At 38.5% G+C, this 26,381-nt stretch overlaps 1 protein-coding gene across 3 annotated transcripts in view; it reads left to right on the top strand.

The window, feature by feature from the left end:
• The window catches only part of STAU2 (staufen double-stranded RNA binding protein 2), a 183,635-nt gene that overhangs the window by 59,362 nt on the left and 97,892 nt on the right, over positions 1 to 26,381 (top strand). For all 3 annotated transcript variants that reach the window (XM_040546028.1, XM_040546027.1, XM_040546029.1), the window contains 5 exons: positions 5,537 to 5,696; positions 11,366 to 11,473; positions 18,631 to 18,843; positions 22,490 to 22,627; positions 25,787 to 25,918. In XM_040546028.1, coding sequence (XP_040401962.1) covers positions 5,537 to 5,696; positions 11,366 to 11,473; positions 18,631 to 18,843; positions 22,490 to 22,627; positions 25,787 to 25,918 — 751 coding nt within the window. The remainder of the gene's footprint in view (positions 1 to 5,536; positions 5,697 to 11,365; positions 11,474 to 18,630; positions 18,844 to 22,489; positions 22,628 to 25,786; positions 25,919 to 26,381) is intronic.

Here is a 26,381-nt window from a genome sequence, read left to right as displayed (position 1 = left end):
TTAGTTAAGGTCTGTCAGCATTTCTGTTATGAACCCCTATTTTTAGGGGTTTATAACTAGTTGTAAATATTTGCTCATTGCTGGAACTTGGCATTCAAGGTCACAGTCATAGATCAAATATCCTTTTTCAGGTTTGACTGTTCGATTCTGATACCAATGGCATTTGCTAAAATGTGGGTTTCTGATGCTATGGAACTTAGAGGGAATGAAGAGAACCTGCTTTCCAGACCTCATATGTCAGAGATCTGAAGAAGATCTCTCAAATGTCCAGGAAAGCCAGATGAAGATTAACTTGTTTTAATAGGTTATACCTGACTGCTTGTTAAAGTATTATCCTTTATTATGTTCTGAGTGTACCATTTCATATGTGTATTGCCTTCCATTTTCTGTTCTTGTAGTCTTTTGTCATTTGGATGTGCATGACAGTTTTTGCTCTGTGGATTGTGTCAGTATCATGTGGGAATCTTTTGTCCGTAAGGATTTTCTCCAAAGAAAAATTCTAACCTTTGCAGCTGCAATGTAGAATGCAGGGAGATGCATATTCTTTAAATGTAGGTGATTTAAAAAACTTTCAGAAGCCTCATGAGTCTGTGTGTGAAGCGTTGTTGTAGAAATCCTTCATGCTCCAGCTCGGTGACTGAACAGATCTACTGAGGGCTAAGAAGTGTAGAGGTCAAGTGCTTGTGACAGAAAATACTGTGCTGCTCTGTTGTTGTGTAATAATCAACAAATTTTATCTGAGTGTCCAAGATTGTTTTTCAGGCCTTTTGGCAACTAAAATGTATATTGGGAAGGTTTGTTAGTGATCAGCAGCAGGTAGGACATCTTAACTTAGCAAGGTGTGGTTCCTCTGATGAGTGTGCCTCTCTAGGATGCAGAGGCATCCTGTATTAAAACTCAGTTTAATCATTGCACTCTACTTTCAGGCCATAATAATATGATTACTTTTAAGGCTTTTGTTAATGCAGATACTGTCCTCACACTGAAAAGCTGAGGATGTTTTGTTTCTATTTGATACTTTCCATGTTGTGGAGAAGCCAACATCCTCACTGATTTAGGTCATTTTCTAAGGATTTCAGGTGCTCCTCTGCACGTCCCTGGCAGTGTTCATGTTATCAGTGCTCTTAATTCTGCTTGAGGCCATGCAGAACAAGAAAAGTTTAATCGAAACCATGTAAAAAACTAATCATTCTGCCAATGCCAAAGAGCTGCATGAGGCTCTAGAGCCACAGGCTGAATATCATTTTTCCATATTATCACATAAATAGCTCCCTAAACACTCTTTAAAAGAAAAGTTGGGGAGGGGTGAGGGAAGGAGAGAGGGCCTGTTGCAGGATCTGAATGTGTGAAATGGATTAAGGTTCATAGGCTTTCCTCCATTGCATGTAGTGGAGAGAAAGGTAAGTCCGCTAGCTGAACGAGAAGCAAGAACTTCTGATGGATTTGGAATTTCCTCAAATATAGGTAGCTCCTAATAGCACTATCATATATTTTTTTTTCTATGAAAGAAAGAGAGGGTGTCTGTTGCTGCAGGGAGAGGATAGCTAAAGGATGCTGCTGTGCCTAGCAAGCTCTAGCAGCCCCAGCACTCGGAGCACTCCCACCTCTCAGAGCACTGCTCTCTGAGGCAGCCAGCTGATGCAGCAGCTTGCACAGTAATTCACACAGGATGGGGACAGACACTCTGCTGAGGACAATGTTTGTGTGTTCAGCAGTGGTGGTGACACACCATGCAGCACAGTTCCAAAAACCATCTGGTGAAGCTGTCCCTGGTATATCAGAGGCCTTGAGTCAGATCTTGCTCCAGAGGGACGATGAAGCTCTCCAAACCTCCAGCTGCAGGGAGTGCTGAATCTGGGGTAGGAGGAGACAGTGTTGTTTTTTTTCTACAGGAGCTGTGGTTTGGCAAAGGATCTGTGTTACCATGTAAAGGAGATGCAGAAAGAGGTCAGCAAACTGTGCTAACATCACTAATGAGTAAGGGATTGATCTTCTCTATGACGCTGCAAGTACAAAAGCCTGAAACCCCAACTGTACCAAAGGAGGAGCAGTTGGTGCTTATTGGGCAGGGAGATGGAGAGTCCTGAATGGTGAAGGCTGGAAGCCTGTAACTTTTAGCATCAGGAGGAAGGCTCCTGCTCCACCAGCAGCTCTGCATCTACAGGTTCAGTGCCATGGCAGCAAGAGCCTGGGATCTCTTAAAGCGTCCAATCCAGCTGAGCCTGAGCACTGCAGCATTGCCACAAGGAAGCAGCAGTGGACAACTTTCTGTGACAGGGGATGGAGACCCCTGTCTGTGACCCTGACCTGCTGTGCAGGGATGTTTGCTGCTTGCCAAGGGCTTGGATTGAGACACTATGGAGAGACTGCCAAGGGTTGTCTGTTCCTGTGCACTACCTGCTGCTCTTCATTGTGGGCACCAGGGGACACATGGAACCTAACAGTCATGGCTACGTGACTACAGAGATTGGCTTTTTACAACTGTGGCACCCTCTTTGAGGATCAGTGCTTGGAAGAGACAGGTTGCACCTTACCAAGTGAGGCAAGCACCTTTATCAATAGGCTGGCCAATCTAGTGAAGAGAGCTTTGAAGCAGAAGTAGTGGAGAGTGGAATTAACCTACAGTCAAGTGAGGAAGTGATGGACCAAGTTAGTAGCAAAGATGATGCTGACAAGAGAGACCCTGAAACCAGCAAAGCAGGGGTATGCAGACAAATAAGGAAGAGCCTACAGGACAGCATGATGGAGGAAGGCCTTACACCTTGTCTGTGAAATCAGCAGTGTTGGGTGCCCACCTGAAATGCACTTAGCACAGGGAACATACAGGAGGAAAGGGAGGACTATGTGCAGCTGCAGGGCTACAACCTCACTGGAATCACAGAGATGTGTTGGGATAGCTCATGCATCAGGTGTGCTGTAATTGATGCTTACAGGCTCTTTAGGAAGGACAGGCTGACATGGCAAGGGCAGTAAGTTGTGCTTTATGTGAGAGTGGTGGGAATGCATGGAGCTCTGCCAGGGGGTGAATGATGAGACACCTGATCGTTCACGGGTCAGCACTGGAGGGCAGACCAATGTGGGCAATATTGTGGTGGGTGTCTCCTACAGACTGCATGATCGTGAAGAAGTAGATGAGTTGTTTTTCATGTAATTGGAAGAAGCCTCATGGTCACAGGCTCTGATCCTCATGGGGCAGACTTTGACCACCCTGGTATCTGCTGGAGGTACAGCACAGCAGGGCACAAGCAATCCAGGAGGTTTCTGGAGTGCATCAGTCATGACTTCCTCATGATGTATGAGAAGATGCTAAAAGAGCCATGTTTGTTTAGTTTGGGGAAGAGGAAACTAAGTAGGGGTGGGGAGCTGACTGTGGTCTTCACCTATAAGATGAGTGGTTGTAAAGAAGACAAAGCAATGCACAACAAGAAGTTAGGAAGCAACGGATACGTGTTTCAGCAAGGGAAATTACAGCCATGTGTGAGAAAAAAAGTTCTTCCAGAAAGAGTGGTAAGACACTAGAGCAGATTGCCTAGAGAATGTGTTGAATTGCCTTTGGAATCTGCAACTTTGGAGATATCCAAAATACCTTGGACAATGCCTGAAAAAGATGCTGTAGCTTTGGAGTTTGACCCTGCTTTGGGCACTGTAGTGGACCAAATAACCTCCAGGATCCTTTCCAACCTGAGTTATTCTATAATTTTATGAAAATATTGCATAAGAAAATGCATTTCCAAGCCTTAATAATTCCCTATAACTGTGTTAAACTGTAAACAGGAAAGCAAAGAAAGTACCCACTTCTTGCGTGTCATAAAGGCAACTTAGCTCACCCCTCCAAGGCCCTATAGCTGGAGGCTTGTTGGAGCCAGTATTATGGTTTTGCTCTTTCCATATAAATGTATTGTTAGAATTAGGCACAAAGTTCAGGGACACTGAGACTGGAGTGCTTATTCACACTAGATTGGATCTGAAGTGTGCTGCTAACTGAACAAGATTGTATTTTGTTTTATAATTGAAACAAATCAGTTACAGTTATTAATGAAAAGTAAGAAAGTATTTGTACAAAAAATCACCACCTATGTCAAGACAAAAACAGAGCACGTTTTAATAAGGATCCTTTAAGAGGAAGAAGGAAAAATGTAGTACTTTGCTGTGCTTTTGAGTGATTCTAATTTTGTTGCAATGGACCTAGCTCTTGGCCAAGCTTTCAGAATTCCGGGCTTTTTTACGTTGTTGTAAAGTTACGTTTCATAAATGAGAAAACACTTCTGATATGTGTGTGTTTTTTCCAAGGAAGAAATCTCCAGTGTGTTAGAAGAGACACTGAGAAAGGAGCCTTAGGCAGACTAGACCATAGAGCATGAAGCAAATTCCCTCACCTATATAGAGTATAATTCAAGGACTTTGTTCATGATTTTCTGTTAAGATTATAATTTTAACAGTGACTACAAAAAAAAAAAAATCTGTGCTGAATTACTTTTTCTGAGTCAGGGGTGGTGGTGATGGGGAATACTTTTCTGGAGAAATCGCTTATGTAGAAAAACTGTTATGTTTGTAGTTGCCACAGTGCTGTGACAGGACCTCTCCAAACCGAGAATTGCATTATATCTTTTTCTTCATTCTCTGCTAGCAAGAGACATGTTTCAGGGTAGGGAATGTGGATTGAGTTAGCTATTTTTATTACTGAAAATAGAGTTGATGACATGAATAAAGGTAGTGCTTCCATTGAGGTATAATAGCTGTGCTGGTTCATAGGAAAACTTTTCATTTTTTTGCTTTATCTTTCTTTCAGTTCCTTTCAAACATATTCAAAACAACAAACCCTGCCATTATATTTGGAAATTTTTCTGTAAGGGGGAAAAAAGGGAAGACAGTGGGGTGGTGATTGATGCTTTTCTTTCAGTGCCTGCAAAATGTTTGGCTACCACATTGTTGGAGGACAGCTTCTCCCTACCCTCTGTTACACTTTTGGAAGAGAAGTCCTTCTTATCCTCTACAACAATATCAACACTTGAACATATAGAGGCCAGAAGTACATAGTTCAGGTCCCTCGCTCTCTGCCATCTGATTTTCCATCTGTTGTCCCCAAGAGCTGAGCTACTCAGGCTTGTTTCAGAGCCCTTGTGCGAGACACCTCATGTTTCTTCTTCCTCCGTGCCACTTTCTCCTGCAACAGGAATTGTCTCCCAGGCATGGCTTACACAGGAGCTTTCAGTTGTGGGGCCAATCCTCTCAAAACTCAGACCAGAAACAGGGCAGAGCTGCAAAGCTTGTTGCAGAGGCATGGAAATGTGGGTGAAGAGCTGGCGTGCATGTAGGAGCTGCCATCAGAATCACCAGTGGCCATGCTGATGAATGGTCATGTATTTGAGTGCTGGGTATTACTATGTGAGGCTGGGTATTACTATGTGAGGGAAGATAATGTTGTACTCCTAACTACTGCTCTGTTTTGCATACAGTTGATGGTTAAAATTCATGACTTGCATTGCTGCTTTCTAACGTAGAGGATCCCATTAATATGTTCATGACTTCTTTACAGGTATCACTGCCCAGTGCCTAAAATATTCTATGTCCAGTTAACTGTTGGCAACAGTGAGTTTTTTGGTGAAGGAAAGACTCGTCAAGCTGCTAGACATAATGCTGCAATGAAGGCCCTTCAAGCTCTCCAGAATGAGCCTATTCCAGAAAAATTACCTCAGGTTTGTGTTTCAGAAAGCGTACTGTTCCCAATCTTCACATTAAGGTACCAAGTCCAACAATCTACTTACCAGTTTTTGAATGTTTAGTTTTTAGTGCTTTTTTTCATATTAGCCTTAGTAACAGAGAAGCAATATGGACAAATCGTTAGTGTTATTTCTTTATAACTGCACATCTAATATAGAACAAGACTTAAATAGTAAAAATAAGTATGTATTTTAAAGATGAGATTGTCAACAGATTAAGGAAAAATTAGAAAAAAAAAATATTAGTTTATACCAAAAGTCCAGAAAATGTTGACTTAAACAGTGGCTTCATGAAGAATGAATTATTAATCTTAAATGTCTGTTGTGCTATAAATGTGGTCTTAAGTGACTTTGTCTCCAGAGTACCTAAGACCATGACAGAGCTCACTGACATCTACTGCACAGCTGTCTGATGGTTTTAGTCTTTCAGCTGTTTAGTCCTTTTTTGAATAATTAGCTTTCTCACTGCTGTGTATGTAAATGGTGTATATTGCTACTTAAAATGAAAATAGGGGCATATTTAAAAATATTTTAGCAGAAAATTAGTCACAGAATAATCTTTGCAAATGAAAAAGACAAATAAAAATAGAATTATTTTAAAAAGTGAACAATAAAATTGCCCAGTCAAAAAGTCAAAACAGGAGACAATCTATTTTTTTCTTTTCTATACTGTTTCTGATGATGCCTGTTAAAATCCTGTGCACAATACAAAATATTACTGAAAGTATCTTCAGTGTCTTGTATTGTTGTTCTAAGCTACTTTTTAAGAATGAAATTTTTCTTTGTCATAAAAAGATCAATGTTCTTTCTGCCTCACCCTGGATCCATTTGTTCCTTTAGATCCAAAGAGACTTTGACTCACCCTTTTGTTTTGCTATGTCATTTTTGTGGATCAGGAAATTCTCTCCAAATTCACTTATTTCATATCATTTGTTTGTGTGGTTTTTTTTTTTTTTTTTTTTTTTTTTTTTTAAACGGAAAAGTTGTTAAAAATATATATGTGAAGTCTTAGGAGGAATCAGTTTCTTTTCTCAGTGTTCCATTCCCTTCCTTTCTCTTCTGGTTTCCAGATAAATGTATCAGTTGATGATAAATCTTAAGTGCAATCCTGAGTGGGAATCTCGTATTATGGAAACATATTTTCAGCTCAACATATTCTTAGTTTTTGAAAATTATGTTTAACGCATTTTATATGAAGATTCTTTGAATTCAAGTTGTGAGTTAATGAGATTAGAAAGTGGACTATTCTTATCTAACTGCATGGGATAGTAAGTCGTAAAAGAAAGTAAATAATATATATAAAAAACATGGGTGCATACCTGATTTATATACTGTTTTCATAGCCTGTGTATGTATGGTATTTACCTAGCAAAAGGAGTAAAATCTTTAATTAACATTTTTGTCTAATCGGGTCTATTTAGTGTCTATTTAGATTAGTGTCTATTTGGATGTGCTGGCTTTTACAAGGTGTAGTCATGGCACATTGAGTTTCCTAAATTCTTGTAGCATTCTCTATTGTTGTCTCTCTCATGAGGTAATGAAGTGACTTTATTCTTCTCTTTACCACAATAAATTATGTATGTAAACTGAATCAAGTCCACTATTAGCTATGAGAAAAATTAGGAATTGTCAGGAGAGAATACTGTGGGTTAGGCAAGATAGTCATGTAGTTACTGGTAAGATCTGTGGGAGTTCAGCAGCTGAAGACCAGATGGGATAACGTAGGATCTCAATATCAGATGTCTGTGTGTAGGAAACTGAACTCCCAAGGAAAACCCATGTGTCTTGGTCATGCTGAGGCTAAAGGGAGCTGGCAATGGGGTAGTGATGATGAAGAATCACCTCTGTCTCTTTACGGGTTAGAGTCATGGGTGACTGGAGAAGGCTGGAGGTGACATGGGAGAGCTGCATTGTACAAAGTTGGGTGCAGCTATCTGGAGAAGTGGCAGGTTGAAGCAGAGCTTAAGGCTTCATAGTGCCAAGATTTGGGCTCCTCCCTGTTTCTGGTCATGTGAATCGGAGAGTGGTGGGATATGTCTTCACCATGGGACTTGCTCCAGCTCAGTAGAGCTCTGCTTCCTTCAGCAGAAGTGACCTGTTGGGATCAGCCAGGGAGGACGCATGATTCATGACACTTCATGCATGCATTAGAGCTATATGCCCCAGGCACTTCCACTGTGCTTCCAGTGAGAGCGGAGTGGGGAGAGAGAATCATAGAATATCCTGAGTTGGAAGCGGCCTACAAGGATCATTGAATCCACACAGGACCACCCAAAAACCAGACTATGTGCCTGAGAGCGTTGTCCAAATGCTTCTTGAACTCCATCAGGCTCGGTGCTGTGATCGCTTCCCTGGGGAGCCTGTCCCAGTGCCTGACCACCCTCTGGGTGCAGACCCTTTCCCTAACACCCAGCCTGACCCTCCCCTGTCCCAGCTCCATGCCGTTCCCTCGGGTCCTGTTGCTGTCCCCAGAGAGCAGAGCTCAGCGCCTGCCCCTCCGCTCCCCTCGTGAGGGAGCTGCAGGCCGCCATGAGGCCTCCCCTCAGCCTGCTCTGCTCTGGGCTGAGCAAACCTCAGCCACTCCTCATGTGTCTTGCCTTCTAGACCCTTCACCATCTTTGTAGTCCTCTTTTGAATACTCTCTAATGGTTTTATGTCCTGTGGCACCCAGAACTGCACACAGTACTCGAGGTGAGGCCACGCCAGAGCAGAGCAAAGTGGGACAAAAACTGAGTGGGACAGAGTGGGACAAAAAGCAATGTTGTGCTTGATGCACCCCAGGGTACTGTTGGCCCTTTGGGCTGCCAGGGTACACTGGTCACTGGACACTTCAACTTGCTGTCAACTGAAACCTTGCTGAGGACAGACCTGCTGAGACCGATCTGGCCCTGCATTCCATTAGTAACTCAGTGAACTTCACTGGAATGGGATTTGTGGAAAATAACGCAATAAGTACATGGTTTTAATGTTTGGCCTTCAGAACTGTATTTGCTTTATGATGCTTCTATATATTCTTCTTCCATCTATGTTTTCCTTTTTTTTTTTTTAACTTAGTTAAGGGTAAAATTACTTATCTGTATTAAACCATTGAAAAAGAATATTATCGTCTTAATACTTCCCTGCACAAATGTGTGGAAAGCAGAAGGTGAGAGCAGAAAGAAGAAACAAGCAGCGAACAGCACAGGCGTATAGGTGAATCTGAAGCTGCTCTCATAAAAGAACTATTGTGTGCCTGCCAAAGCACCTTGCTGTCTCATAGATTTGAGGCTAAGAAAGGCCTTACAATTAAAGTGTCAGTTCTGGAATGAGGATCAAATTTAAATTCAGATTACTTGGGACACTCCTGAACATATTTTACCTTCCTGAATCTGGGGAAGTCAGATGACTAAGGCTTGAAACTTCATTGCTCAGTACTAAGGCCTGAGCCTTAAAGTCTGTGTTCCTCCCTAGTTTCCACTTGCAGTTAAACTCTCTGCTATGTTTGGTGGAAAAATATGCAAGGACTGAAATTTTAAGGGCAGAAGGGACTTTCAGTGATTTTCTGGACCAGTATGTTCATATTAATTGGGAAATTTTAAACACTAATTTCTACATTAGACTCCACATATCTGGTTAAGCTAGAGTGTAGCTGGAAAACCTAAAAATTCTTGACTTAAAGGCTTGCTGGCCAAGTGCACTCAATATCGAGACCAGGGAACTCTGTATTATTTTATGCAAATTATGCAAGTGACTAATTATTCCCTCTTTCAAAGATAAATTAAATGGTGTGAAGCTAAATGAAGCTAAATTCATCTAGCTTCATTTTCTATGTAATAGATATGTTCTTGTCTTTGCTAAATCTAACCAAGAGCTATCAAGTATCTCTCCCCTGTATGTATTTACAATTTATACTTAAGTAATCTTTTTTTTTTTTTGTAGAACTGATGGTTTCCATAGTGTCTCAGTGTAAAGTTGTTTTCTCTCTAACCAGCTGTTCATCCATTTGGCTTTTTCATCTGCCTTTCAGATTATCAGCATCCTTTATATATCAAACTTAATTGAACATCATATTGAATAAGATTTTCATTAAGGTTGTTACTCCGCTTTTTGTTTGACATTCTGTATATCTGAAAATACATTTTGACTTTTAAATATTGTCCTTATAACTCTGTTCAGTTGATTATTCTCAGCAAACCTAAGTCCTTCACTGAATCAATGCTTTGCTTGTCCTATAATGACCTACATTCCTGATTTCAGTAGTACTTCACATTCCATTATATGAAATGAGCTAGAGGTCCTACATAATTTCATTCTAACTGCCTTTGTTGCAGCTTTACACTGTACCCTTTATTTTCAGCAGGTTCTACAGACTTTATCAGTTTTGTCTTGTATTTAGCTCCAGATCAATTGCAAGGAACTAAATTGCTTTTTCAGAGTCAAGATTTTGCAACCACTTAGTCAGACAAACAGTGCTCCAAGTCTTCATGTTATACTTGACTACTGCTGCAATTTCTGGTCCTGCTTTATGTCAGATAAAATAGACATTAAGAATTAACAAATGGTAGATACAATATTGATAAATGTCATTGTTATTGTGAAGAGCCTAAAGCTTTTTGGTGTTGTTTTTTAACTTCAGTATCTGGATTTTGTAGCTGTGCTGGTGGTTGAAGATTTAGATCAGATTTTATTATGTAAGATGGGAACTCTGCAGGAATCCACCTAGTTCAGCCCAAACTTCTTTGATGTTTACCTCCACTAATAAAAAATTAGGATTCTAGCCAAGGCTAGAAGGTTGTTCAGAGATCCCAGTTTGAAACGTTCAGAGCTTTGCAGTTTGAAAGTAGCTGAGAGTTAAACCTCTGGGAACTAAGGAAAGTGTGTCCTGGGGGCGAACACCAAAAGGCATCAGTTGCAGAAGGCGGTAACTGTTTGGTCCCCATGCTGGTGGTTGTCTGAGAAAAATAGGACTTACCTAAAGTGCAAAGCAAAGCTGAATTTTAGGCAGGATAATGTTTGCATATGCCTTTTGTTTTTTTCTCTCTTATTCTCTCTGTTTGTTATGTTCCTATGGATAAATAAATAAAGTTCTGTGTTGAGCAAGCTGTTCTCTGTCACTACCTTTTCATACTGGTCGTAACTCCCAGAGGGAAGTCTACGGAGGGGCCATTAACCAGCTGGACCTGCTGAGGACACCTGTAACCTGGTGACCCAGTCAAAGTGTGGGGGTGATTCACTGAATGTCTTCTGAGAGAAGTACGGTCTTCAGCCCTTCTTAGCAAGTGCAGAAGACTTGCTTGGAAGGGGTACCCACAGAGAGACTATAAAGCAGGTCACAGGTTCTTTAATACTCATGTTTGAAGCATGTATTCAGATTATTATCTGTGTCTTAGTAATGGCTAATTTGTACAAGTTATTTTGTTATCTGTCATTATTTTATAAACTAATGTCTACATGCTACTTTAATGTGAAGCATAACTGCACCATATATATATATATTCACAGGTCAGCAGGTGGCTGGTAGTGGGGGTGCTGAGATGGGTATACAAACACTGATTTACAGCGTGACAGGAGAACTCAAAAGTGTCTGAGAAGTGGGGAAAACAGCATGTTATATTCCTTTTTATCTTCTGAAAAATGTATTATGATCACGTGTTCTTCATTTTCAGAATGGAGAAACAGGAAAAGAAACAGAAGAAGATAAAGATGCAAACAAGTCTGAGATAAGTGTAGTGTTTGAAATCGCTTTGAAGCGCAATATACCCGTCAGTTTTGAGGTATGTGTTCTGTATGTATCTCTTTGCTGAGAAGGTATTTTAAAAAACAATAAAATTCAACACAGTTGAAAATATTAATTCTTTATGGATATAACAGTTAAATTAATGTAAGTTATAAATAGATAATTTTGGTAGTGTATCAAAATCATAGAATCATAGAATGGTTTGGGTTGGAAGGGGCCTTAAAGATCATCTAACTCCAACCCTCTGCCATGGGCAGGGACACCTCCCACCAGACCAGGTTGCTCAAAACCCCATCCAGCCTGGCCTTGAACACTTCTAGGGATGGGGCATCCACAGCTTCTCTGGGCAACCTGTGCCAGTGCCTTACCACTCTCATAATACAGAATTTCTTCTGAATATCTAATCTAAATCTACCTTTTTTGGTTTAATACCATTATTCCTTGTCCTATCACTACACTTCCTAACAAAGAGTCCCTCCACAGTTTTCATATAGGCCCCCTTTAAATATTGGAAGGTCACTATAAGGCCTCCCTGATGCCTTCTCTTCTCCAGGCAGAACATCCCCAACTCCCGCAGCCTGTCTTCACAGGAGAGGTGCTCTAGTGCTCTGGTCATCTTTGTGGTCCTCCTCTGGATTTATTCTAATACTTTCATGTCCTTCTTGTGCTGGGAGCCCCAGAGCCATACACAGGGCTCCAGATGGGGTCTCATGAGAGCAGAGTAGAGGGGGGAGAATCACCTCCCTCAACCTGCTGGCCATGCTTCTTTTGATGCAGCCCAGGGTGTGGTTGGCTTTCCGGACTGCAAGCTCACATTGCCAGCTCATGTTGAGCTTCTCATCCACCAACAACCCCAGGTCCTTCTAAAAAGAGCTGCTCTCAGTGCATTCTCCACCCAGCCTGTGTTTGTGCTTGGGATTCCACTGGCCCAGATGCAGGACCTTGCACTTGGCCTTGTTGAACCTCATGAGATTTTCACTGGCTCACCTCTGAAGCCTGTCCAGGTCCCTCTGGATGGCAAACCTTTCCTCCAGTGTGTCTGTCAACTGCACCACACAGCTCGGTGTCATTGGAAAACTTGCTGAGGGTGCACTCGGTTCTGCTGTCAATGTCACCGACAAAGATGCTAAGCAGCGGTGGTCCCAATGCTCACCCCTGAGGAACACCACTACTGATCTCCACCTGGACACTGAGCCATTGTCTGAAACAATTTGAGTGTGACCATCCAGCCAATTCCTTAACCACTGAGTGGTCCATCCATCAAATCAAATTTAGAGACAAGGATATTGTGAGAGACAGTGTCAAATGCTTTGCACAAGTCCAGGTAGATAATGTCAAGATCTAAGGCACTGAGTTTTTATTATTAAATTAGGTGCTCTTTCAAAAGAATTATAACCCTAGTATTTGGTTGGAATCAAGTGGATGGCAGAAGGACAGTTCAAGTATCTGTTTTATAATGCTAAGCATTAGAATCAGTGGCCATGCTCAATCTGACTTGAAATAATCTTCAAAATAGAGTCAGACAGTCTTTGATACAGTACAAAAATGCAGTACAAAAGTTCCCATTAAGACGCTTTGCATGTGATGCTCTGTTTTCAGAAAATCAAGACTATCTTTTTATCTTCTACATTGTTTGATTCCTTATCTATCTCTACTTAAGCCTTTATCTATGAATCTGCTTCTGACACCTTTGTTTACCTTAAGTAACAAAGAATATTTGGAATAGCTCCAGTGCAATCAATGAACTGGCTGGGAGAATGAGTGATAGCAACAGCAGAATTTTTCCGATGAGAAAGTTCTTACACAAACTGGTTGTAAAAATCTGATGTTATTGTGTTAGGAACCACCAGACTCCAAATCTCTTTTTATTTATTTATTTATTTAATGCAGAAAAAGCTGATGTAAGTGGCATGTTAAAGTAGTTGGCTTTTATTTTTCTGCTAATTGTTGTACATGCATACTGAGTAACTATGAAAAGGACATGGGTAGTGCCTGTACTGGTGATGGTTATTTTCTCCAGTCGTTTTTCCGTTTGAAGTATATGCACATATTTGCATACCAAAAGATAAATAATGGTGTGGCATCTCGTACAGTGTGCCTTATACAATTTACTGGTGTGTTTGGCCCATATCCATGGGTTGGCCAATGTCAGATGAGCTATTTGGACCTTCTGAGAAATCTGTCAGAAGGTAGGTAAGGGAGCCAAAGATACTGAACGCTGATTTTGACTAAGGAATTCCTTGGTTTAACAAATGGGTATGTACTTTATATATATGGTCTATAATTGCAAAAAAATATCGTATGAACTAATTAGAAAATTAAGAAAGTAAAATCTTGAAGGGTGTCTGGGGTGTTGGTGTATCAGTTTGCAGCTATGTGGAAAGAATGCAATTCCTGTGTAAGATCAGACAAAATGGAAATACATGCCAGTGTTTCAAAAAGGAAGGTCAGAATTAATGTTTCAGTTTTCACACAAGTCATTTTCTACCTTAAGTATTTATAAGTATTTGGAATAGTTCCATACAAGTCAGTATACTAAAATACAGCGAGGTGAATGGTCATGGATCAAAGAATAGCTTGGATGTTGGAATGGAAAGAGGGGTAGTGCTTTGAATATGCTCTTAACTTCATTCCTATGATTTAGCTTGTTTAAGGGAGAGCATTTAGTAAGGAGAGAATGAAGGCAGAGATGCTCAGTACGGGAAAAGTCTAATGTGTCCATTGCCAAAGAATGTTAACAACGTTGAAAAAGACGTTTTCTTGCTCTCCTGACAGGTTTTGTGTTATTTCCTGCCTTTAAATCTAAGTGTAGGTGACATTTTAAAATAGAGTTTTGATTCAACTTGGTACTGGCTTATATTTCAATAAATCTGCTAAGCAATTATGGGTAATCCCCAGGATCTGATGTTTCTAATAGGATTTTATTTACAAATGGTTTTGTGTTATTCCAGGCAGGCATCAAAGCTTTCTCTAGCATTTTTTGTGCGATAGCTATGAAATGATCTGCCTTTTCTTCATGAAGCTTTAGCAAATGTTCCAACAGTGCAGTGTTATGCAACTAAGTAATGGTCATAAAGATACGTAAAGTTCTATGTAAACACATTCTCAGAATTGCATAAGAGGCGCAAAAAAAGGAGAGCATGTAGAGCCCAGTGATTTTCTTTTTTTTTTTTAAATGTGAATATGACTGTTGAACCAGTACATGGTTTCATTTCAGCTGTTCTGCCAAAGGGAGTTATCCACTCATTCTGTTCATCGTGTTTTGTATAACATGCTAGTTTTAATTGTCTAGGAGCTTAGAATTTTAAGAAATTTCTATCTATTAATTCGATAACTAAAATAAAAGTTCTGAAAAACAACAAGCTCTATGCCATACCTACCATAGGTGCATCATTACTTAACCTTTATTTATCAACTTACCATTCAAAATACAGCTTTCAAAGCATATGTGGGACTCTTGATGAACAATTTTTAAGAGGGATACAAAACTGTTTTCTGTAGGAATTGTTATAATAGCTCTGAGATGCTCTTTCTGCTTCTTATTTCCTCCTTGGAAACACGCTGAATTCTTGCCTCTTTGGTTCTCTTGCAACATAAATGTTTTTTCTTTCCAAACTTGTCAGTAATGAGTTAGGTGAGTCTAGAAGACGTGACTGAGGTCAACAGCTTAAGGTGTTAGAACAGCCATGTAGAAATGATACAGTACTCACATCAGGCATTAGATGCCTTGGGATGTTTTGGGTTGGTATTTTATTTTCAGTATTTTTCTTTGGATTGGAGTGCTCTTTCTTTAGAATAGCAAATACACTTTTTTTCATTCTCAGTTTCATTCTTGGTATCAGGAGTGAGGGGGTGCAGTTGCTGAACAGACAAATTTTGTGCCATATCATCCCCTTCCAATGTTCTGTTGGGAGAAAGAGGGGAAGTTTGTTGCGTGCCAGTCTGATCACAGCGAGGCAGAGGCTTATTATTTTGAGCCAGGAACAGAGCAAACTGCTGACACTGAAAGGCTGAGCCAGTTTTCAGCATTTTGCACCCATCTGGCATCTGGCCTCCTGGGCATTAAGGCTTTCAGACTGGATGATGGACGTACTGAGTAGCTCTCCTTCTCCTGTTTTAGTAAACCATCCAGGCTTTTTTGTTTTAAACTGGGAAAATCTGGCATGTCAGCCCACACAAGCACATGGAGATACATTGATATTTTCTAAATAATCATGGATATAGGTGACATGTTTTTGTTGACCCATTCTTTGTCTTTTCTGTTATTTTTTTAATGTCTGTTTAATCTTGTCATTGTCTTTTGAATTTTCTACCTGTAGCCTCATTAATAATTGAAGCAGCATTGCTCTTTCATTGGAATCATACTGCTGTTTTTCATTTGTCAGCATGATTCATTAAATTGAGCCAAATTCACTCTTGATGTAACTTGACCTTAGATGTGTTTTGGCCCCATGTGTTTTCTCTTGCTAGAGTTATTCTTTAAATCAGTGGAACAGAAAAGAAAAGTGTATTGAACTGTCACCCTTAATCAAATTCTCAACTTTAAATTAGCCATGATTTGATCCATAGGTCATATCTTTCAACTGAGGAAATGGTTTAATGTACTAATGCATATAGTGTTCTTGGATAGCAAAGGCTGAATTTCTTTTAAGTGTTTTGTGTGCCAAGGCTTATAGAACAACTGTTTGAAATCATGTGGAATACAAAGATCTAAAATCTGGGCTTAACCAAAAATGTTGTTAGGTAAATTTTTTTTTTGCTAAATTACCAATTTTGGATGTTTGGCTTGATCCAGATCCTATCCAAATCCTATGGGGTTCATTCCATTGACCATACAGACTTTTTTTTTCCTTCTTATACTCACTAACAAAGAAACAGTTTTGAATGTTTTCCAGGCTATTATTTACCTTGTGTCACATACCTAAAAGTTTAAAAGATGTAAATCACACCGACATACATTAGTTTTATATTAAGAAATATATTTTCATATATATATTTTAATCAGGTTTTGTATTAAAATTCTTTTTCATATATATATTTGCATGCATTTATATATATGAGAAAACTTATATAAAAGTAATATTTAAGGAACCCAGCAATTATGTTTCTTAAGCAAGTTATTTTGTCCTTTTTCATCTGGTCAGTATATGCATTGTTATGTATTTTATTAATACACTATATTGCATATAAGTAGAAACGCCTATATACTGGTATTAGTAAGACCACAAAAAGATTAAGGACTCCAGTGATGTTAATTCAGCCATGCATTTTTTACAGGCAACGTGTCGTAATACTTGGGTAGCCCTGTGCACTAACAGATTAAGGTACGCCTTTAGGACAAAGTGGGAAGCTGAAGGCATTTAGCACAGGTACAAAGCCCTCGTGTGCCTGCAGGTTGGGAGATCCTGGCACCGGCTCTTCACAGCTCCGGTGCAGGCAGTGCAGCATCCCCTGCCTGAAGCTGGGTCAGTGCCACAAAGGCACAGCCACCTTCTCGCGTGGTGAAACGCTAGCGGGCAACTTTCAAGTAAGGTAATCTTGAAAACACTTCTGAAATTATTACCTTGAATCTTAGAGTGGGAACACTCCCAGACTGCAACGTAAAAATCCCATGCTGGCACAGATGCCGTCTTGTTCTGGGAACATGCGGAAAAAGTTGTCTGTTAATTTTCATTTTGTGTCTTTTTATTGATATATGCTCTGATAATTGTATTTGCTGGGTGAAATTGCCACAAAAGAGAGCTTAAAAAAGAAATACAAGCCTAAGGAGACCTCATTACAGTGTAACAGCAAAACTAAATAATGCAAGGGACATGACCTTGATAAAAAGAACTTTAATACAAAACATGTTGTAATAATATTAAGGTTGAAGGTTTCAACCCATTAAAAAAACAGTTATTACACCAAGAAGGCCCTAGCACCTTTACCTCCATTCCCTTCTGCTCAAGCATTACACTTTTTCAATGAATGATTTGATGTTGCTGCACCTCCTGAAAAAATATGCATTTGTATTGATTTTGAAGACAACGAAAAGAGGTGCCTGTCAGATGCTCTAATCTCTCCTTATAAACATTATATGTAACAAAGATTAAATTAGGTAGCTGTTTCCGCCCATCAAACAAAATAGCTGAACCTTTTCCCAGATGAGGTCTGTAATTCCTGATAGACATTATCCAGACCAATAAATGTTGCATACATGAATAGATGGTTATCTTAGCACGTGCAGTACTGTGATTTGTTGGGTAACTACGTTCTAACAGTATAACCTCCTCAAAGGAGACTTGCGTGTATGGAAAAGTGAAGACAGAAAAGATGTAATGGAGGGTGCACCATTCAGAACATTTCAGTTTTATTTTTTTCATATTATTGCAACTTTTAGTAATGGAGGAGTACTTCAAATGGATTTTCTCATTGTCTTTCATCCTTGATATGTTTAGAAAGGGATGAATGAAAGATTTCAAAAATGATTTTTTGTGTGAGTTGCGGTGGTTCTCCTGATTATTCTTTCCTGTACTGTTGGGAGGGACAGCTGAGAGTTGTGGAGACAATGCTATGGCAGCCTTGCAAATGTGTGTGGTATCTGTCTGAGCTGTGTGGCAAGGTAAGAGTTGAGAGCAGGCAATGCTGTCTGCAGCTGGGACGTAAAATGTCCTAATAAAAAATACAGGCCTGTAAGATGGAAGTTTGGGACCGTGCATGAACATCCTAGATTTTAATGATAACAGAAGAAAATAATGAACAGGTTCAAATGATGCCATATAAGCATAGTTTTGAATATGTTGTATGGATATGTGGTATGGACTATAGCAAAGCCTAGTACTGACCTTCATGAATTAAAATTCTTTAGTATGTGAAGCACCTTGCAAGGAGAAAACAGTAGCCTTGGTTTAAATATCCATTATTGCTTGCTGTCTACTGTGTTATTGAGGTATAAAACACTTTGAAAATGTACATCTGCTGTATTTTCTGTGAAGCACTGAATATGATGTTTAAATTTGCATTATCTAATCAGCATTAATTTTCTATCCTCAAAACTGGTACTGCAATTAATACTTGTCCAGATTTTATGAAAACCCATCTAATTGCCTTCAATTACCAGAAAGAATGCACTGGTAGTTAAGTACGTAGCAGAAATATAAACATTAAGTTATGTTCTTAGAGGGTGATTTGTCTCCATTTATTTTTGTTTAAAAGGTGATTAAAGAAAGTGGACCTCCTCACATGAAGAGCTTTGTTACACGAGTTACAGTAGGTGAATTCACTGCAGAAGGAGAAGGGAACAGTAAGAAACTCTCAAAGAAACGTGCTGCAATGGCTGTCCTACAAGAACTTAAGAAGCTTCCTCCTCTTCCTGTTATTGAAAAGCCAAAACTTTACTTTAAAAAACGTCCCAAAACAATATTAAAGGTATGTGTCTGCCCCTGTCAGTTAAGAATATTTGCTTAGAAAGTAACAGTTACTCAGATTTTATGTCAGTAAAGACTTATTTGTTATTTTCTGTCAATATAGTTACTTGCTTGTGCTGATATGCCTGTATTTTTTTTAATTCTTACAATGCTGTGAAATTATCCAACATAATGGCTTGTAAGGTGCTGTCCCTTAAGAACCCAGCTCGCATCACTGAAGTCAGCAGATGTTTGTTCAAGTGTAGTGGAGGATCGAACCTTCTAAGCAGCTCTGTACAGTCATGTGGATTTTAAGCATCATCTTCTTTGAGAGGCCTTATTGTAACAGATGATGGTTTCTCCCTTCTCTTTTTCCCCTCCTCAGTTTGAAGAGCGAGAATATAAAATAGCAGTTATCTGGGGAAATGTTGCACGGTCCCGCTTCCTCCCCTCATGGAGCTGGATTTGGGAGTTTTCTGAGCTCAGCTTCAATCTGGTTTGGTTCTTAAAATGTTTAGAAAAAAAACAAGAGTTTGTTCACATCTCAGCCTTGTGTGTCACTTGTCAAACTCCAAAGGAAAATAATTTCTTTGTTTCATGTGGCTGTGTTAAGGTTAGCATTTGTTTGATAATGTTCTTCACCTCAAAAAGAAAAAAAAAAAAAAAAGAAAATTGCAGACCAGCCCACAGAGGACTTGTGGACCTTGAAACATCTCTCCATTAAAATGTATGCTGTCTCAGAGGATGTTAGTATGCTTCTTGCTGCACTGATGAGGCTTTGTTCAGAGGCTTTGGATTCTTCTGAGCTCAAGTTTCTTAAATGATGCTTTTACTCTTGGTGGCAGTAGATTTATTGCTACTTCTAGAATTCAGTCAATCTGCAGTGACTAGCCCTGGTTTGTGTATTCATCCTGAACATATAGAAACAAAGAACCATCTGAGGTGATTAATCTTTCACTTGGCCTGACAAAAGCAGCCACATAGTGTCCATATATTTATGAAGCATCACTGCTTAGTCTCAGCATTGTACAGCTAATCAGATTCACCTGTCATCTCTTCAGTCCAGAAGAAGATAGTTTTGCAAATGGTCAAAATCTTCTCCATTGCATTTTATTTTAGGAAGTGTTACTCTGTGAGGCAGCAATTAAACTTTTTGTACGTGGCTTTCTATTTTCTGGCATGTTGGATAATCATTTAAAACTATACAAAATAATATCATATAAGGTATACTTAACCATTCAAACTCGTGACAGATTGGTGTAGATGATGGTGGACAGTTGGGCACTTTTTGTCTAGTGTTACAGAGTTACTTTTGCTTCATAATATGCAACCTCAAAACTAGAGCTGCAGGAAATAACAGGAAACTTTCATGTCCAAAACCTGTACATTGGAATATAGCTTTAGGATCTAAATTTAATCTCTTTTTCTGAGAGGAAAGAAAGCTCTTCAATTTTTCTGAATTTGAAAACAATGTGAATGATGCACAGCTTTTCATGAAATGCACAGCCATGTCCACGGCTTGCATTATGTTAGGCTAGGCAGCATTGCACCAACATGGTGCGAAGTATGAAATATGGCTTGAACTCAGTCCTCATTGAGTATTGCATAGATGGATTGTGAAAATAAATAAATATAACAAATGTGTGACTGCTAGGAATCTGTGTACTGAGTACGCTGAGTGCAGAATTGTGTAGGAACAGCCACCTAGAATAAGCAAATACTTCGGAGATTGCAAAACTGGACTTGGAAAATATACAAAGTACTCCATCTTCCACTTTTCATTTGCCTTCAAAACAGAACAAATGATTTCTCACGGAAAGCTAGGGTAATCAGATACCCAGCTCCTACTGATATTCGGAGGATATAATTCTCAAAAACTTCTAGGAAAAATTCAGCATAAAATGTTATTTCGTGCAAAACCATCAACATTAATGCAGCTTTAAGGATCTGAAAGCTGCAAGATCTGAAAAGGGTGATTTTCTCTTCCTGTCTCATTTTAAATGAAAGATGCTAAGGGTGTAATAATATAAAAACTTCTTATTTTACTATACACCATTTACCATTACAGTCTTAAACTGAATTATCCAAAGTTGGTCGTCTTAGAAACAGACATTAATAGTCAAAATAACCCAAATATGTAGGAAGTTTTTATTTTTTGAATATCCGGACTCCTGAAATGCTTTTATTGTGTCTGTTTCTTTTAATTTAACCTGTACGTGCTTTGAGTATCAAAAAAAGTGACAATAACTTCTTTTTACTTACATATATATATTTATGAGGCTATATCTTATGGCCTACACTTTATTTAGCCTGCTCTCCCTTTGTCTCCGCCTGGCTCCTTGCCCACACAGCTGCCCTTGTGCATGACATTGTCTTCATTCTTTCACCTACATCTTCTCTAATGGCTTCAGCAGTTACACTAGGAAGGATTCGCTGCACAGCTTTCTTAATATAATATCCCTCTCCGGTGTTTGCCTTCAATTGCTGATCATCTCTTTAGGTTCTTGACCACTTGTTTGCTTTTATTTGAGAACCTCAAATAAGCATGAGTTTGCATCTTCTCTTACACTGCAAATACCTTCACAAAGAGGAAATATTGCAATAACATAAAGACAATTTTGCATTCAAATGCCATTTATATTTGTAAGTACTTCTCCTGTGTTCTGGCATATTAAATATATTAAATATAACCACAGATAAATGTGTTCGAATCTTAATTTCTTCTCTTCTCCTTCTACCAATAACATTTTCGTAGCTGTTTGTTTTGACAGAGCATTAAGAATAATAATGTACTAAAAGGATTTCAGAACTAATACAAATAGTTTGCGAGGACTGTAGTTTTTCACCTGTCTTTGTAATCTTGGACAGACCAATTTCTCAGTTCTTTTGTTTTCCACCATCACATCAGTTCTCCCATTAGCAATGCATTTTGATACGTTACTTTGAGGGTCATTGTCTGTAAAGCATTTGAAATACTCTGTGGGTGGCTCACAGTGTGCAACATTTCTAGTCACTGGAGATATTCCTCTCTTTGCCTTCTCTAGCTTCACTGCCTAAAAGCATTTGAGGCTGAATTACTATAGCATGCAAAGAGTAAGCTTTCTTCACCTTTAGTTGCACTGTAGCATGGAAGGTAGGAAAGCTGAGATGGAAGGCTGAGAGAAATGCAGCTTGTTATATAGCAAATCTTTTTAGTCCCCATATAAATCCACCTCTTCTCACTGCTACTGCATGTTCCAGTATTGTAGCAACCTATTTTTAAGGGCCAGAGGGAAGAGTCATATTAATAGGGCAATGAAATATAATTGATGAATCTGTTTATTTTTATCCATCTCTGTAGTAAATAGATAGATGAAGGCATCAGTAGCTTACCAATGACAGCTATGCCCACTACCTGCAGCAGTGGCAGGTGGTAGGTGCATATTACCTGCCACGGTTTTGAGATTGAGGAATTCTCCTGTCTGTCTCATGATCAAAAGATGGTACAAAATATATTGTTTTTTTCTCTATTTCTATTAGAGAAAAATATTATTTTCTCTATTCTCTATTATTATATTCTATTATTATTTCTCTATTTTCTATTAGAGAAGAGGTAGCACAGCAGTTGTACCGATCTACAGTACTAATACGCAATGAAATTATTGTTCTTTCTCTTAAACCTGTTTTAGACTGGACCAGAATATGGTCAAGGAATGAATCCCATCAGTCGTCTGGCTCAGATCCAACAGGCCAAAAAGGAGAAGGAGCCAGAATACGTTCTTCTTTCAGAGAGAGGAATGCCTCGCCGTCGAGAGTTTGTTATGCAGGTATCATCTACTGTTGTGTTAGAGATAGTGCCTTTGCTACGTCATGTTCAAACACAAGAAAAATGGTGGCATAATATAAAGCTTATCCCTCTGTGTTTATCTCTTTGATTTATGGTTATTTATACAACAGGAGTGTGAAATACAGTAGCAGTTTGAACTGCCTTCTTTCTTTTGGTGAAACAAATAGCAATTAGGTAATTTGCCCTCTAGAAGTTTTCCTTGCAGATGTTTTTACATTTTTTATACTATTATTTTTGTTTCACCTAATTGTTTCTGGTTTTATCCCTAATGTTACACTTTGTAAATGATTTATTTACTTTCATTTGTCTTTTAGAAAATTTTGCAGTTGTTGATTGGAGTATTGCACTACAAACAAATATTCTGAAATATGGAGAACATGCTACATGTTACCAAGCATTTTGGATTTAAAAGTAGCTCTGTAAATCTTGTAAGAACTCCTTTCAGATTTTCATCTGTTTGTTACCTTTGTTCCTATCTGAAATGCAACAAAAACAGCCTTCCATCACACATTTTAGCCTCTTCAGTTAAAGAATTTGGATGCGATACACAAACTGTAGATCATTATTTTTTCTTTATTTTTTTTTAATTAAGAACATTTGCAAAGATTTGATGTAGCCATTGTGTTAGATAGCACAATAGCAGGTTAAGAAAATAAGGAACAGGAAAGGATTCTTTTTTCTTATGTTTTCACTGAGGTAATTTTGTGCCAGGACAATCCAGAACAGCAAACCTGAACATGTTTTGACTTGTTGACCACAAACCACACCAAAATTTAAGTTCTGATCACAATCAGAATTTGATGTTCAAGCACCTTTTTCTCCAGAAAACAAAACAAAACAAAAAAAACTTAAGTCTTTAAATCCCTCCTTCATGTCTATCTAGACAGGCTAGCAGTCTTCATTTCCTTGGATCTCAGTGGTCTTTCTTGACAATATTTTCTCTCTGGAAAAAAAAAAAATTATATAATATATATATAATCGGGTTCCTTTTGGTCAGGTTCAGATTTATGAATATAACTTGGATTTCCAAGTTTTTGTGCTATCTGAAAGTATTTGAAAAAGAGTGATCTTGTCATAGACCACCCCTTTTCACATGCTCAGACCCTCCAGTTAGAGATCTGTATCTGTTCTGTGTGTATTAGAAAGATGGGCTGAGAATTTGGTTTTCCACTGAAGGATTCTCAGTAGCGGTAGAATAGTTGGTTTGTATCAAAATGGAATCTTAAAAGCAGTGAATATACAGAGGATTCCTCTATCTGAGAAGGCTTGTGAAAGAAAAAAATCGAAGAAATTCCATAGATCAGTTGCTTTTCACTGTAGCCCAATTTTTACCCTTTTGTAATATTTTCACACACAGATCATCCCTCTCTTTCTCCTGCCTTCAGGAAGTCTCAGTGGATTCATTACGACATGCAAAAAACCTTATCAGAATAAAAAGCCTTTGTATAAACTACTTAAACAATGTTTTCATTTAATTTAATTGAATGTGGAAGTAAAATATCCAGAGATAATATGTTCATTTTTATCTGTCACACAAAGAGCAAGTTTAGATGTGATGAAATGGATCCAATTACTTGTCCTGACCACTAGATAAACAGAAGAAAACCTCTGATGACATTAGTTGGTGTTCTGTTCCCAAAGTTAATTTCAGAAAGCTCTTTCTCTTTGTAGTCAGACCTTTAATCCTTGATAGAGGTTATAATAATAGCTAAACCAGTTTTACAGGTCTGAGAAATAGCAGCACATTGATTTATTGTGAGCTATGTTATAAATTATCATTTTGTCTTGTCCCATTAAAGTCCCTCAATTTTATTGCATATAAACTTGTAGGAGAGTGGCTATTTTCTAATTGTGATTGTAAAACTGCATAGAAGTTAAGGGGTTTATTTCAAGGTTATTAATATTTCTGTTTTATGTAGTTGAATCTTTTTGCTTAATTATATATGTATTTCGAAGGGATATTCATGATCATTATTATTTATTTACAACCCCTTCTTTCTATTTTGAATTAATAGGTATTTGAATAAAGAAAAAAATAAAAGTTTTGGGAAAATATATACGTGATAATTTAAGGAAAATGATTAATTATTGAATAACATAAATGATTAAATAATAATATATTATTTATTTAACAATCGTGTGCCTGTTTTTCATATTTTTTAAAGCTTTTTCCAGAACGTTTCAGCTCATTGACCTCTAAGTTTTCGTTTATTCCGATTGCCTTGGGTGTTTTATTATTTTTATTTTACCTTGGGCTTCCCTCTTTAACATGGTTTTGGGATCATAAGCTATTTTTAGAGATAATTTGGCAAATAAAATGGCTTAATAGACAAATTAAAATATAGCAATAAAAAAACTATAAATATTGCACAAATGAATAGCAGTGATAGTGCTCATAACTCAAGGACTACCTCTTTCTGGATATTCATTACCTATAGTTTGTGTTTATTTTGAAGTTTCAACTTCTCCTTGTTTTATGAAAAGCATCTTGTTGGAAATCCTTTGGGCAGCACAGCCCAGAGGTCCAATGAGGATTCTTCTTTCCAGAGACCATTTTGATAAAAGCTTGTCAGGTGTAAGGGCAGGAAAAGAAAACAGCTCCTGCCCCTGTGTTTCTTGCAATGCGATGAAGTGGGAGGAATGCAAATATGGTTTTTATCTTTCTATAGAAGCCTCTCTTTTATATTTCCAGGTCATTGCTTGTCTCTCCATTGTTCTCAATACTCTCCTGATGATGCTGGGGAGCTGCTGAAGGCAGCACTCGCACAAGGAAGAGGAAGTCCAGATCCTGTAGCACATTCCACATTAAGAAAGAGGGGGAGCGAAATTAGGGGAGATGTTCAGCAGGGAGAACAGGGTTGACACAGAAGCTGGTGGAAGAGAGGGAATTCTGTATGCACACCACAGATGTATAAAAAGGTAGATCTTTGGTATGAGGTTGGGGACTTTCTGAAAAATCTAAACAATCTTATCTTTGGGAAGCAGTATTGTAGTCCACTTTTCGCACTATTCTGACTTTTTCCAGATTGCATCTGCATCAGAAGAGCTGATGGTTGTTGGTAGATCAGCAAGATTATTGCATGGTGATATTAAAGGGTCTTGCATTTATTATGATCATGATAGATATTTTCTTTTTAAGGTAAAAGTAGGCAACGAGATTACCACTGGAACAGGCCCAAACAAGAAAATAGCTAAAAGAAATGCAGCAGAAGCAATGTTGCTACAGCTGGGTTACAAAGCCTCTACCCCTCTTCAAGACCAGCCAGAAAAGGTGATAACCAAATTATTTTATTAATTTTCACATATGAAATAGTCATAGCTGTTTGTTTTTTCATTGAATATGCAGTAAAAATGTTCTAGAAGATGCTTTCAGATTTGATGTCTGAAAAAGAAAATGCATGTCAGTGTTTTTCTGGAGAAGGAATTATATTCTAAATTCACATGTGTTGCAGGTATATGTTTCTGTATTAGTGATGTGCAGCTCAGCCTTCTGGCCCATCTTGACTTTATTGATGAAAGGTTTTATAAGCAAAATGGGATGTTAAGGTTTTGGTTTTTGTGTCCTGAAAAGATCAGAGCAAGGTATTTGGCTAAGCTGTGGACTCTGGACACCTTCTGTCATACATACACACAGAGTCACTGCATGTGTATATTTTGATCACAGCTTAAATGTTTGCGGTGGCTGCACCAGCCAACTGTTGACTCAGGTCAACAGAATGTTCTGCTGGGCTTTT

The sequence above is a fragment of the Cygnus olor genome, chromosome 2 (genome assembly GCF_009769625.2).
Source record: "Cygnus olor isolate bCygOlo1 chromosome 2, bCygOlo1.pri.v2, whole genome shotgun sequence".
NCBI classification, from domain to species: domain Eukaryota; kingdom Metazoa; phylum Chordata; class Aves; order Anseriformes; family Anatidae; genus Cygnus; species Cygnus olor.
This window is presented reverse-complemented; position numbering and strand designations above follow the sequence as displayed.